The sequence below is a fragment of the Strongylocentrotus purpuratus genome, unplaced genomic scaffold (assembly GCF_000002235.5).
Source record: "Strongylocentrotus purpuratus isolate Spur 01 unplaced genomic scaffold, Spur_5.0 spur5_scaffold_5, whole genome shotgun sequence".
Taxonomy (NCBI): Eukaryota; Metazoa; Echinodermata; class Echinoidea; order Camarodonta; family Strongylocentrotidae; genus Strongylocentrotus; species Strongylocentrotus purpuratus.
In genome coordinates, this window is record NW_022145611.1 from 7215522 (window position 1) to 7231167 (window position 15646).

The following is a 15646-nucleotide window of genomic DNA, read 5'->3' on the forward strand; positions in this document are numbered from 1 at the left end:
TAAAAAATTTATACTATAATTATTTGTGTGTATTTGTATCTTTTTCTACATCTTTTATATTTGTTATTGCCCAATGTCTTTATTTCTAATGGACTTTCTGCCTTCTACTCATCTGTTATTCTTATCTTTTCTCTCTTCTTGTTCACTTCCTCACATCTTTTTCTCTCTCTCTCTCTCTCTCTCTCTCTCTTTGAGCAATCTTCTTTTTTTTTCATTCCAAGATCGCTCTCTGTTTTCTCTTTCCTTTTTTAGATTTATTATATCCCCATATTTTAATTTTTCTTTTCATCCTTTTACCATTAATTTCTATGCCTTGTCATCCTTTAGTATTTCTACTCAATAACCCTTGAACCTCTTTAATTTTCAGCCTTGAAATTAGACAAAAGAACCAAGAAGAATGGAATAGACTAAACCTGAAGAGGTTAGAGTACCCCCTCTTTGTTTCACCGTCCGACGATCCACCCCACTCTTTGCTTATTATTTTCCATTGCACGATTCAGCTGGAATGCCTCGGCCACAGAATTGATATTGAGTTGGGGGCGTTCACATATGTATTCAAATTAATGTGTAGCTCTATATTTGACAGTGCTGGGCTGCCCTTCACATTAGCCCTTTTTTTTTAATGTAATCAAATTTAATGCATAAATCTTTGTTCAGTGCCATGTTACAAATTACTTCATTCACCTGTTACGAATAGTTGTATTTCATAGTTGTATTTCAATAGTCAGGATGCAATAGTAATATACATGTTGTGTTGCTAGGTAGGAAAAGCCATAATGTTTGTCCTACTAGCAACTATTAATGTTTGCAATTTACATTCTGACTATTGAAATACATTATTATAACTCATAACGGATGAATGAAGTAATATGTAGCGTGGCACTTAACACAGAATAATGCTTTAAAGGGATCCGGTAACTTTGTCTTAGATCCTTTAGAGATAATCCTTGATTTAGGTCATGCTGCAATGATAATTATAAACCTTTAGGTCAGTCAGGAACTCCATGACTTTTACAAGCATATCACCTGTCTGATTATCAAGATATTGATGATTGGAATTACAAATTTTGAAAACCGTTCGCTGAACGGTTTTCATAACACTACAGTCCATTGGGGAAAATGAGTATGGTAAAACCGGTCATTCAAAGATTTTTACTTTTTTGAGGCACTTCTTGATCATTTTGAAGCGCAGACACTGGTAACATGTAGGACCGTGTATCTCAGATTTAACAATCCCAGTTAAACGATCCCTTTAAAGTTGATTTCATACAAAAATGGTCTATTGGTCTTTAGATTTCTTGAATTTCACAATACTTTATGATCACACTGCTGCGTCAGCAATCTTCTGTGCATTCTCAATTTCTCACCATTTCCAAATACGAGCCTACCATGTGCTACGTAATCCTTTGAATACATATGTGAAATGCCATTCTGTTTTGATTTGCTTTTAATAACAATATGTGTTTCATCAGCTGGTGTAATTTAAGTGATTTCTGTGTTCAGCTATTTTTGTGTTTTATTTTGAAATATCGGACCAAACATTTGTCCGAGAGGAATTGAAGCCATATGAGATCAAGGTACTATTCAACTTTGGAAAATTCATGACAAATCAGACCAAAAAGTAATGAGATGGAAATTGAATGACCATGATGAGGAGGTCCTCTTATATATCAACCTCCTATAAAGTTATCAGTTATTATATGAAGTTTACTTGTACTTCAGGAGAAAAGCATCTTGATATGGTCTTAAATGAAAAATTCCCCATCATTTTTTTATAAAAACTTCCCCATCATTTTACTATCAAACCTCAAGAGATTTAGCTTTTATTGGGTAAAGCCATTCTTTAGTAAAATATTTGACAATGCAACTATTAAATTACGGTTACTTTCATGACTATATGACAGGTGAATAGTACCTTTTAAGGCTGAATAATCTCATTTTTTCTGCAGTTCAGTTTCTGTTAGCATGGTATGCAAAACGATATAATCTCATATCGTGTATATGTGTTATGTGCTATCCATTGGAATGCTTGTGTAATCATGATTTCAAATCATTGTCTGTTAATTCACGCTTTTCATGTCTTATTATTTTAAGTTATTATTCAGTTTAAGTGTTTTTTGTTGTTGTAAGTTTGTTTGTTTGTTTTTTCAATGGTATCTGAATTATGTTTACAAGTACATTATGATTCTTTTCAGTGTAACGTCATCACATTTTATTTTTAGAGAAGGTTTTACAAATTTAAAATTGCTGTGAGAAATGCTGTGTTCCATAGCTATCGATGTATTTTGAGACATTTTTTAAAAATTGAAGATGAGCATCTATGGCCATGACAAGTGTAAATCTCAGTTTATTTTTTGAGTTGTCATTTTGACATCAAATGATAGAAAATGCCCTTGTTAGATTCTGTCAGTGAAATTAAAGTATTTGTCTGGAATTTTAACAATATTGATAAATTTTCATTACATGTATTTGGAGGAGCATGAATAATGTATTATACGCTCAGTGAATAGCTTGTGTTGATTGATTAATAAGGGCACAAGATCGTGATAAATTTGACCTTTAAAAATAACCATTATGTAAATCTACTCGTTATTTACAGTTACTATCACACCTGTTGCTGCTTTTCAATCAAACTAATCCATATTATAACTAACACCATGCATGGTCAATCAATTCCACATATATATATATATATATATATATACCATGCTATGTATACCAGTTCTAAAAATCATTTTATTTTTGCATGTACCGGTACATGTACAACTGACTACTTGAAAGGTTACTAGATTTTTCTGGGGTTGGCCAAAAATTGAACGGAGAATTTTCAACAGATACATGCATGTAGAGTACATACAATATATCTTGTATTTATCATCATCTCTAAAAAAAAGTATTTTCATGTGAGTATAAAAGTTACATTTTCACAAGAGGTCTAATTGTTTATGCATGATAGATCTGTTATAGGTGTCCTTCTTTTCATATTATCACATGATGATCACTTCCGTATTCTAAATGTTTTTTTACCTTATAAAGTTTCAGACAATTTAACTATTAAGTTTTATGTACCAGGAGTCCAATTGAAAAAGCCAGTACCGGTACACACAAAAGTAAATCCTTTTTACCTGCTGTGGAACTTGCCTTCTAGAAAACATTTTAAAGTTGCCCAAGCTTGGGTATATAGAGGGGAGCACACTGAGCCAACAGGTATTACGCTCCTGTGCGTACTAGTGTCCCTTTATGCATACGTCCATACGGGAGAGTAATACCCGTTGGCTCAGTCATCGCCAAGTTGCCTACTTCACAAACTATATACCCAAGCGTGAGCATTTTTAAAGATTTGATCCATTTCAAATGCTCCATGTCATAGATCTGAGATCCAGGTACTTGAGGAGCAGCACAAGCAGCAGGAGGCGGCCCGGCTCCAGGAGCAAGAATCCCACGAGCGGAGCCTGGCCGAGCGCATGACCACGCTGGACCGGCTGCGCGAGGAGGGGGAGACCGCGCAGCAGCACACGACGGAGGCCGAGCGGAGACTGGAGCATGAGAGGCGGAGACTCAAGCGGCAGAGCGTGGACATCATGCACCAGCTGGAGGAGTTCCAGAAGGAGAAGACGCGCCATCAGAGGGACATCGAGGAGCGGCTCAAGGAGCTGGAGAGCGAGAGAGCCTCCTTGGATGAGATCAAGGTCATGGTGGAGACGCAGATGGAGAAGAGCAGACAGGAGATGGAAGGTGAGAACAATGGGACAAAATTTAAAGCAACGTGAAAGACAGACAACCAGGAAGCTTTCTTGGCCCCATTTCACAAAACCTGTCATCAGTGACAAATGACAGTTTGTGTTATAAGCTACTGAAATCCTTGCTTCTGATTGGTTATCAGAAGATGTGTCACTGATTTTGCCAGTTGTCGTTGAAAAAAGGCTTTGAGAAACAGGTCCTGGTCTTAGCATTTTTCATTCCTTCTGTTCAGTTTAATATCCAAGATGCCTTTCACTATCAGTTGTTAGGTTTTGAACTGAAATTATATAAAATTGCTGTTCTCCATACATCATTATTTTTCAATATCATATTACCAAAAGAAGAAACTTTTGAATATACATTCAATATTGAGTAGGGAATAAAAGCAGGAGATTTAGTTTTGTTTTGTTTTAAGGGGAGTTGTTCCAAGTGAGTATTTATCCTGGGTAAGTAATTTTCATAACGGTGAATTGTTCAGGGATAGATGTCTGCATATGAAAAGAGCTGCATGTACATGTATGAAGACTAGAGATCCCCCTTCCCCAAGTGTCTATATCTGCAATTTATGCTTGTACAGTCAAACCTGCTTTAGTGACCACCTGTCTACAAAGACCACATTTGTTGTTTCCCCCTGAAAATAGTTTCTCATTGAATCATGCACTAAAGCCACCTGTCTACAAAGGCCACTTTTTGTGTTTTCCTTGGGTGGTCGCTATAGATAGGTTTGACTGTAGTGTACCTCTGTTATATCTTAGACTTCTACCAAACATTGTTTCATATGCCTTGTAAATTTTACAGAGGATGTCTCTGCAGAGAAGGTCCGACTGTCCGCGCTTGAACACAAGAGGGCAGGAGAGGTGTCCAAGGCTGTAGAAGAATTGGCGAAACAGAAGCTTGAGCTTGAGAGGCAGTTGGAGGAACATGAGAGGAGACACAGAGAGAATCTCAAATTGGTGGATGAGAAAGAGGCAGAGATGAAACAAGCCATGATGAAGGTTGGTTTGATCCTTCTTGCACTTTAAAGCCCCACTGCACCACTTATAGCTACTTGCACCCTCTGTATAGTAAACAATGCCTAATTGGTGCCTGTTGGTCTCCCATGATCCCCTTTTTCTTATGTTAGTTGAGAGCTGATTTGATGAGATAACCAACTGTCAGTGACCTTGCAGGGAGGTCCCCTGGCCAAACTAGTACAGATGGGCTTTAAGTTAGCTCTTGCTACGGCAACCAGATGCTTTGTTTGACAACGAGATTGTGATGAAATGATCTTCTTTGTGCAGATAGCCATTAATTACTGATATGCATGTTAGATGTAAGTGTGCCGTATATCATAGTATAGATAAACTGAGATACTCATAACATTTCGTCCCAGTTTCTGAAATGTTGACAAAACCTACATATATTTATAGAGACACCATTGCTCATGGTACATGTATGCCTCTGTACACAAACTCATAACATTTCGTCCCAGTTTCTGGAATGTTGACAAAACCTACATATATTTATAGAGACACCAACGGCTCATGGTACACGTGTGCCTCTTTAAACAAACTCTGGAGTTTCAGAGAGTCCTATGTTCAAGTATGAAATCTAGTATTGAGCACCACACGACCCAGGTGAGCTAAATCAGTACCTAGCAGGAATTTATTCCTTGAAATGCTAGAGCGCTGTAATGGCAGCTAGGCTAAAGCCAGGGTAATAATAAATGTGCCTTTTATTATTAACATATTATTCCCTGTCTAATTTAGCTCCAAGATGAGGTGTACACCAAGAAGGAGAATCTCCAGCAGGAGAGAGACGAGGAGCGTCATTTTCTCCAGGTGGAGAAGGAGAAGCTGGAGGCACTCCGAGCCAAGCAGGAGATCGCCCAGAAGATCTCCTCTCAGATGGACGACTCTGTCAAACAGAGACTAACCAGAGAGAGCAGTGAGATCGCCAGAGCTCGGGACCAGTTTGAAAAGCTGAAACAGAGGCAGTTGGATGCCATCGAAGAGGAGGAGAAGAACATTCAGTCCAGGGCAGAGTTCCTCGTCGGACAGATTTGGGAGAAGAGATCACGGCTGGAGAGTGAAAAGACTGAGTTGGATGCCAGGGAAAGGGAAGGGCGGCAGAGGCTGGATAATGATTTGTTTACAAGTGTTGAGGAGGAGGAACTCCTGAAGAGGTCTTTGGACGAAGTCAGCAAGAGGAGAAGAGCGGTGTTGGAGGAAAGGGACTCATTGGACGATGAGGAGGAGAAAGTGGAGAAGCTGATTCAAGAGGAGTTTGTGGTCCTCGAGCAACAGAAGCAGAAGGACGAGAGGCTGTTAGAGGACGAGTGGAAGAGCCTCCTCCAGATCGAGGCTGCGAACCTGGAGTTCATCGAGCAGGAGGTGGTGAACAGGACGATGGGTTGGGAGAAGCAAAAGACCAAACTGACCAACATGGAGAAACAGCTCAAGAACTACCACCAGCAGCAGAATGACCTGAGCAACCAACAGCAGGCTGCAGAGGGGAAGCTGGAAGTCAAGAGGACAACCATCAAGGACGAGTTCCGTCAGGTGGAGCATGGGCTCCAGGAGGAGATCGGCCAGCTGGAGCAGAGGATCATCGAGATCGACTCCCAGGATGCAGGAGGGGCTGCCATCAAGGACCAGAAGGTCAGGGTGGACAGCATGGAGCACAAACAGGCAGAGTTCCTGGGGAACTACCAGGAGAAGCTCAATTCCACTGAGGCAGAACTGTCTAGGGTCTTAGAGGAGCTCACCAAGGAGAGAGCAAAGGTAGATGAACTCAACCAGACAGGTAGCTTCATGGAAGGACAGTTCAGAGAGGAGCAGAAGAAACTCAACTCTAAACTAGAGGTACGTTCCATCTGTTGAGAGTCAGAAGGGCATTAACTCTATATTAAATGATATTTGTTAACACTCTTTTAGCTCCAAACAATTTGTAAGTTGAAAGTTATGTTTATGCAATCATATTCACCCACAGTAAAGAAATATATGCAATTCTTGCACGTAATTAGCCATCTAAACACTACCTGTCAAAATTGTGTAAAGATATAAAATACTCTCTACATCCTCATTTCAGAATAACATTTATGCGCCTTTTAGATAGTCAATCTTGATATGTATGTAGTCATTAATACAATTGTTTTTCTTTTGTGATTTATTAGAAATGGTCATCAAATTGTATGATGCTCTTTGATGCTCTTGTATAGAACTGGTTTGGCAATTTCTTTCTTTCTGTCATTCCTGTCAAAGTTGTGTAAAGATACTCTCTGCATCCTCATTTTAGAATAACATTTATGCACCTTTTGAATAGTCAATCTTTATATATCGTTCCTATTTTCACGAAGTGATGGTAGTGAGGAAAATCCGCACGCAAATTGTATGCGATTTTCATTCACTAACTTCACTTCGTGAAAATAGGGACGATATATGTAGTCATTAATACAATTTGTTTTTCTTTTGTGATTTATTAGAAATGTCCATGAAATTGTGTTGTATGATGCTTTTTGATGCTCTTGTATAGAACTGGTCTGGCAACTTTTTTCTTTGTGTCATGTTTTACCCCTGAAGAGTGTCCAACTTCTTGAAGAGCAGATGCAACAGGCTGAGCAGGAGCTGGTGAAGAGAAGAGAGAACTTTGAAGAGGAGAGAAAGAGGGAGTTAGGGAGGATAGAGGAGGAGAAGAGCAAACTTAGTGACCTCGAGAATCAAGAAAGGTAACATTCAGTCCCTCCTGAAAACAACTACTACATGTACTAGTACGACTAATACTACTGCTACTACTACTACTACTACTACTACTACTACTACTACTACTGCTACTACTAAACTACTAATACTTCTACTAAATAATAATAATAATTATAATAAGAAGAGAGAACTTTGAAGAGGAGAGAAAGAGGGAGTTGGGGAGGATAGAGGAGGAGAAGAGCAAACTTAGTGACCTCGAGAATCAAGAAAGGTAACATTCGGTCCCTCCTGAAATTCATTATATTGGAATAAAATGACTCTACTACTGCAACTACAAGTACATCTACAACTACTACTCCTACTCCTACTCCAACTTCTGCTACTACTACTGCTATTACTACTACTACTACTACTACTACTACTACTACTACTGCTACTACAATGACTACTACTACTACTTCTAGTACTGCTTACTACTGTTACTACTACTTCTACTTCTACTACTACTTCTACTACTACTTCTACTACTACTTCTACTACTACTTCTACTACTACTACTACAACTATATGATGATGATGATGATGATGATGTTGATGATGATGATGATGATGATGATGATGATGATGATGATGATGATGATGATGATGATATTAATAATAATAATCACAGAAAAATAATGATAATAATTTTTTTTTTTCATCAGTCTATTATTTGATAAAATATGCATGCTTGTAGATGAGATGTATGATAGTATTTCATTTGATACCCAGTACTGTTGCTTATAACAACAACTAAAGAGCTCAGATATAACTTGTGATTTTCTTTCATAATTGACAGAATAAATCGACTAGTGGAGGAGGAGGTTAAGAAGAGACTCCTGGAAGAAAAGATGGAACGGGAGAATGCTGTTCTAGTGGAGAAGGAGAGCGAGAAGATAGAAAGGGAACGTCAGATGACGGCCATAAGGGTGGCACATGAGAAGGAGATGAAAGAAATGAGACATCAGCTAGCGATGAGGTAGGTCATGTGAGAGTGAGAAAGAAAGAGACAGAGAGAGAGAGAGAGAGAGAGATGGAACAGGAGAATGCCATCCTAGTGGAGAAGGAGATGGAGAGACTAGAGGAGAAAGGTCAGATGAAGGTCAAAGGCCTTGAGGGTGACACATGAGAGAAAAATGAGACATCAGCTAGCCATGAGGTAGGTCATGAGAGATGGAAAGAGAGAAAGAGAGAGAGATGGAACGGGAAAATAAGGTAGATGATGAGAGGGGGGGGGGAGGGGAGAAAAAGAAACCGATAGGCAGAGAGAGAGAGAGAGAGAGAGAGAAAGGAAGAAAAAGAAGATATCAGTCATTGAAGCACCTTCAGAGACAAGTTGTTGCCTGATTTAGTAAGTAGTTCTGGAGAAAGACAAAATGTTACCCACAAAAGAAAAGCTCTTGGTAGAGGTTTCATAGGTGAACGATATGAAAGATCTCGGCCATTTTATGATTCTACCTTGTCTAAAGAAGATTTGAATATTCATGAAACAGTGGTTCCTTGTTAAAAGAAGATTTGAATATTCATGAAAGAGTGGATGGATATGTGTCACAGTCTGCAATGCAGGTAATAATGAAAAATGATTATCTATAGATTTGTATTTCCCATTCATTAGGAGTCATTCCTTGGCTGACTTACGGACATCAAGGCTGTCTCTGGTAAGTTGTTAATACTGTGCCACAAATTAAAATTGCCAGAACTATGGAATTGTTTTTATAAATGGGAGAAATTTCAATTGTTTAGACATATTTGTGCCTTACACCCAGTAAATAAGATTGATTGATCGATCTGTAATTGAAAACAAGTCAGAAAAAATCTTGGAACCAATGGGATTTGAACCTGCATCTACTTCTTGCCAGGTAGCAATTCTACTACCAGGCCATCACTGGTCCATGGCACAGTCACGATGAACTAGAAACAAATACCCTAGCTCTCCTGATTCATTCTGACTTATTAATATTAATATTTATTAGACCTCCATTAGCGCAATAGCTTTTATAAATGTCATGTTTCCTGGGAGAAATTTCAATTAATTAAACATATTTGTGGCTTACACCCAGTAAACAAGATCAATTGATCGATCTGTAATTGGAAACAAGTCAGAACAAATCTTGGAACCAAGATGCAGGTCAAATCCTGTTGGTTCCAAGATTTGTTAAAGTCTAAATGAAGAAAAAAAATTATCAACTAATCACTCAATCAATCAAAAGCACAGCTTTAGAGTTTAAACATGGATAATTAACTGCAATTAAACTCCATCTAAAACTGCACAAATATCAATATGATGAACAGTCCTGTTCTTTTTCAATTATGGAAAATAATACATGTTCTATCATACTTTTCTTCCACCTTCAAAACCCTCACCTGGGCTAGCATGAGCCAGTACAAATATCCATTCTTGTCAAGTCTTGGTTTTGCACCATGTCACAAATGGCTCTCGCTCACTGAAGGATAAAATATTTATATAATATTGGATGGCTTTGAGTGTGATACAAGAATATATAGCTCAAGCTATGACAATATTGAACGAGTCGGAGACGAGTCCAATATTGTCATAGCAAGAGCAATATATTCTTGTATCACAAAAAAACAATGACATACAATATTATTATCATTATCTATATCAGATTAACTAGCGAAATAACAAAATTTGACTTACCTCAGTAAATATATACGATTGTCGAAGTTCCCGAATGACTACCGGTAAGCAATACGAAGAAAAAAATTTGGTCAGTCATCCGGGTACTGCACTAAAGATATTGAATACACTGATTTATTGTACCACTTGGAGGGCCTAATATAGATAATAATGTCAGATATTCTGGAATCATTTGATAGCACAGACCCTCAGCTGTTGACAGGTCTGACAATTTCCTGAAAACAACTTGAAATATTTATTTGGGGATACTTTTTCCCAATTTATTTTGTTTTGTGATGCACTGTAAATTTCTTGTTATGAATACGATCACTCTTTATTTTATGTTGCTTTTTAAATGTTCACAGAATGCAAATGCAGATAACAGTCCAGAGGATACACAAAGGAGGATATCAGTAAGTGTGATTTAACCCTTTGAATCCAATTCTGTTTCGTTATAACAGGCATCTTCCATAGACCCTAGCCCGAGTTATCTAAGATTTACTTTTTAGGGGGGTAATCTGCGATAGTTCCCATGATATGTATAATGTGATACACGGCCTACTTTTTACTGTGTATTAATTAGGAATAGATGTATGCAACTTAGAATTGTCCTAGATTAGGGCAAATCACTTGTACATGCATACCCAATAATCTGCCTGTTGGCTGATCTTAGCACGTTTTCTGAGTAGTTACGAATTACAGGGTGCTGTAATGGCTAAATATGTTTTGCTAATATTTAACATTCCTCTTAAATAATTCATCAGTCTTTCCAATATTTGCTTTAACTATTCACAAGTCATGAAGAAAAATCCAGCTGAAGTGGATTGTACATGTATCAGAAATTAATTAATTCAGTAATTTGGTCTGTCCATTCAGGAGGTTGCGTTGGGGGGGGGGGGGCAACTCTTTAAAAGGTGGATGAAATGCTTTAAACAAGGCCATTGATTGAGGGGAGATTCCTCTATTTTTCTTATCTGTTTTTTTGTCCTTCTTGTTTTTATGATTTAATTTGGCTGAGTTTTCTAATGCACTTTGTCTAAATCACACACGATTTTCTCCTTTCCAGAATCTAACTTTCATTGAGACGCCCCACACTGCTGCCCTTGAGAACCCCATTCAGATCACACTCCCAAGGTTCATGCAGAGAGGCCATGGATGGGACTCCTACTTCGTCTTTGAACTCCATGTGAGTATTCAAGGGAGGGGTTATAATAAGGATATATTGACTGCTTTGAGAGGCATAGTTGTTTCTATAGGGTCAAGGGAAACTCACAACCTGCTATGACCCCAAGGCGCTTGCGCCGCGGGGTCATAGCAGGTTGTGAGTTTCCCGAGACCCTATAGAAACAACTATGCCTCGAATATTAAAAGCAGTCAATATATATTTTATATACCGAAAAAAAGGAAAATGTTGACTCACCCATTTAGGTTTCCATCTCTTTGAAGTCATGAATATTAACACCAACAATAACTTGTGTACAGTATGAAATCCAACAAGCTGTGCTCCAGTAGAACAGAGAATACCAAACACGTTTACACGAACAGTAACTTTTGTACAGGATGATATCACCAACAAGCTGTGCTCCAGTAGAACAGTAGAACATGAACAGTAACTTTATAAATTCACAAATTCGCAACATATTTACACAGACTTCTGCCTGCAACCCGCATAGAATTTTTGAAGGATCTTGTCCAGGTCTGCATTCGGAAGTCTGTTTACATCTCCGAGGTCCGTGTTGACATTTCGCAAGAACTCTTCAAATATTTTAATGCCGTATTTTACTGCATACTTCGTATTTCTGCTATCAGCAGAATCGATTAAGTCTTGCAGCTGAATGTCATCCATAAGTTGAAATCTTGGCATAGCTGTGTCCTCCATTTTGCCTCTTTATTGACAAAAAATTGGAAACAAAAAACCCCAGTATTTTGCGATCGAGACTAGTACACAAAATGGCGATCGGTCATCTGCGCTGCGTGGATTGGTAGATTCGTCGCCTGAATGCAGCGACCAAAATCGAATTGCACTCAAACACCGTTAACGGTATTGCGCATCGGTCATCGCACAAAAGAAACTTATACGGTAACACGTAAACCAAAATGGGGATCGCAGCAAAATGACGTCACGTTTCACAGCCATGGAAAAAGTGCTATGAAAAATGGATATAAATCGGTAGAGCCGGGAAAAATGACTATGAATTTTAATTAGCGGGCATGGTTAAGAACATGACTGCATTTTCAACCAATCAGAAGACAGGATTAGTAAAGAATCTTAAAATGAGGTATATAATAATAATTATAGGTGCTTATATAGCGCCTAACACTTACTTTATCAGAAGTCTCTAAGCGCTCTACAATAATGCGGCATATTTACCCTTGCTTTAGCAGAGCAGCTGTCACGCGCTCTGCATTTCAAGGAATAAATTCCTACCAGGTCCCCATTTACTTCACCTGGGTGGAGTGCAGCACAATGTGGATGAATTTCTTGCTGAAGGAAGTTAACGTCCTGGAATGGGATTTGAACTCATGACCTTATGATTTAAAGACGATGGGGATTAGTTAAATGATGATTGCTGAGATTCCCCATTGCATATTAAAATGCATGAAAAATTTAAAAGCGATACATACTGTATAAAGCACTCTTTGTATGTTTAATGTAATGATGATTGTTATGTAGGTTCATTTCATCTAGGAGCTGTGCTTTCATGGAGAAAAACAACAATTCTATAAGATGAGAGACCCTGTGCAAATGCATTAACATTTTGATTCCTTGTATATGCACAATGTAAATATTATTATGCCCAAAATAAATAATAATAATGATAATAGCTCACATTTATAAAGCGCTTAGTACTTTGTTTCTAGGCACAGCACATATTATTACCCCGGTCATCGGATTCAGGCTTACTTGCAACACAATGTATGCGCATTTTCCACTCCCTGGGGAGCATACTCAACAAACATCAATCTTTACCATTTAAACAAATGTGTTATGATCTCTCCTTCATGTTTTAGCTGAAAGTTTTAAATGAGTCGTGGATCGTGTTCAGAAGATACAGGAGATTCAGGGAGCTTCATGATTACATGAGGAGAAAATACAAAGAGGTAATATTTGGTTTGAAGAAGTATTATTATTTCTGAACTAATTTGTACATATTGTAATTGATTCTTTTCATTTTGGTCAGCTTGCCAGATATTGTCTTTGAATGAATTAGCATGATGATATGTTTTCATCTTTTCATAATACAACTGTAGTGGAACTTTAATGGAAATGATTCTCAATTTGTAAAGATCTGTCCTTCGTTTTCTTCCTGTAATAGTGGAAGCACAAAAAGTAAGTAATTTTTAGATATGTGCCCATCCTTATCTGCATCAGAATAATAATATTTATTTCTCTTCATGTGCATTTTTTGTTGTGCTGTCACAGTTATATCCCATTGAATTTTCATGTAATTTGAACTCCACAATCAACACAAATGCTAACCCTGTGTATTAAACTTTGCTAATAAGTAAATTATTTGTTTCTTCTCCCTCTATAGGTGAATGCCTTACAGTTTCCGCCTCGTCGTCTCTTTGGTAATAAGTCTGAGAGAGTGGTGCTAAGAAGGAGGATGGAGCTGGAGGTAAGCCTTGAAAGAAAAAAAACAATTCTGAAATCGTACAACACATTATCATTCTACTGTATTCATATTGAATGCTGCCATGAATTTGTATACATGTATATCAGAGACTGTAGACAAGTACGTTATGTGGAGAAGGAGTAGCATTGAATGAGCTATAAATAGTTTCTAACATTTAGAACAACTTAACTCCAAATCTTTGCATGTGATTGAAACTAATATTCATTTTCTAAGTGTCAGTGCAGGTATTATTCAATCATATGTAGCTGCATTACTATGGTATTAGTTCTTGCATGTCTTCAAAGATAAGAGATTTAATTGATAATCAATGTACATGTATGTACCTTACAATTTGTTCTCTTCTTTAGACAATGAAAGTATTCTGTACACTGTTTTTTCAGTCTGAAATAAGGAGAAGCACTTTAGAACTTTACCTTACCTTACCTTTGAATTTGGACCTTTTTTTATGAATTCCATTTTCAGAGATATCTCCAGAATCTCATGCACGTGTGTATGAAGATTCCCAAGTGCCCCATCGCGCCGGGTCCGGGTCGCGTCCTTTCCAAGCAGGTCGTCTGCGAGTGGTCGCCGTTCTTCCGCAAGGGTGCCTTCGACATCACCAAGTATGGAACCGGATGATGAGGGTGGGTGAACAACCCTGATAGAACAGTATCAAAATCTGAACAGAACTTGCCAAAAATCATGAATTAAACGAGTCCTACGATAACATGTTGCCTGTGTATGCTGATCGGCGCGTCAGGAATTTACCGTATGCCTCGCTTTTATCCTTGCCAATTTTGCCGTGAAGAATGGAACCAAAATGAGCTGATTCGAGGGAAATTTTGATAACTTTTTCTTTTTGTGGTCGCTGATGTTGGCTCAGTCGTGTCCATGTGTATAATTATGACTCCAGGGGGGCGTTACACAAAGCCTTTTCGCAATGACAAATGACAAAAATCAGTGACAAATCTGCTGATAACCAATCAGAAGCAAGGATTTCAGTAGCTTATAACAAAAACTGTCATTTGAAATACGATTCCAGAAAGAAGTAGAGGAACTGAAACTTTCAACACCTATAAGAGCAAATCACAAGAATTAATGAAAGCTTAAAGATAAACTCCAGTACTGGTAAAAAAAAAAAATTAATTCTCACAGAATCAAACGAAACTTACACTGAATGTTCAAGATTACCAGTACTAAAGTTTATCTTTAATGTGACGATAATGATCAAACTGTAATACGTGAGCCAGTATGATGGCTACTAATGGGCAGTTATAGAATCGACGCCTCTCTGGTTCTATTTGCATTACATGCAGAAATATACGATGCAATCAGCTTTCGTATTTTTTAAGGCTTCACTTCACTTGTTCACAAGTTGAAAGTTCTTGTGCAAAATGTAATCATGGTCACTATTCAAAATCCATTTGTCTTCTCAAGTAATGATTTTAGAATATCTATTCAAATGTGTCTAGCCACCTAGATCATAAGATATGAGGAAACATATGTTTTGTAAACAAATTATAAAAAATTAATGTCAGTAAAAGTGTTGTGTTGTGATTGATCATTGTTACTGTTAAGAGGAACTATTCTTCTTTCAAGTATCGGTATAATTTCCTTTTGGGAGTCCTGCTCTCAAATGACAGTTAAAACACAGCTCAACTGTCGTAAAATATTCTAAATTTTAAACCCAGTGATTTATACCTCGAAAGCAAGATAAAGATATGTCAACGGTTTCCCGTAAAGTAGGAATAATTTTTTCTTAACGATTTCATGAAATGATTGTATCATATGGTTTATTCTTGATAGAATAGTTTCTCTCATTGATCAATCTCTATGACTCTTTAGATTGATCAGTAAAGATCTGGGAAGATATAAACTTTCTCTATCGGGAATTTACCATATTGTCACAATCATTTCATGAAAAGAGTTTT

General features: G+C 37.7%; 1 protein-coding gene across 2 annotated transcripts in view; it reads left to right on the forward strand.

The window, feature by feature from the left end:
* Positions 1–14819, forward strand: part of LOC584987 (kinesin-like protein KIF16B) — a 53099-nt gene extending 38280 nt beyond the window's left edge. The window contains exons 20-31 of one of the 2 annotated variants that reach the window (XM_030998587.1): positions 368–421; positions 3371–3735; positions 4540–4736; positions 5490–6584; positions 7302–7447; positions 8260–8439; positions 9076–9118; positions 10464–10511; positions 11165–11284; positions 13111–13200; positions 13635–13718; positions 14199–14819. In XM_030998587.1, coding sequence (XP_030854447.1) covers positions 368–421; positions 3371–3735; positions 4540–4736; positions 5490–6584; positions 7302–7447; positions 8260–8439; positions 9076–9118; positions 10464–10511; positions 11165–11284; positions 13111–13200; positions 13635–13718; positions 14199–14354 — 2578 coding nt within the window. In that variant the 3' untranslated portion in view covers positions 14355–14819. The remainder of the gene's footprint in view (positions 1–367; positions 422–3370; positions 3736–4539; positions 4737–5489; positions 6585–7301; positions 7448–8259; positions 8440–9075; positions 9119–10463; positions 10512–11164; positions 11285–13110; positions 13201–13634; positions 13719–14198) is intronic. The other variant, XM_030998588.1, reaches the window with a different exon arrangement.
* The last annotated feature ends 827 nt before the right edge of the window (positions 14820–15646 follow it).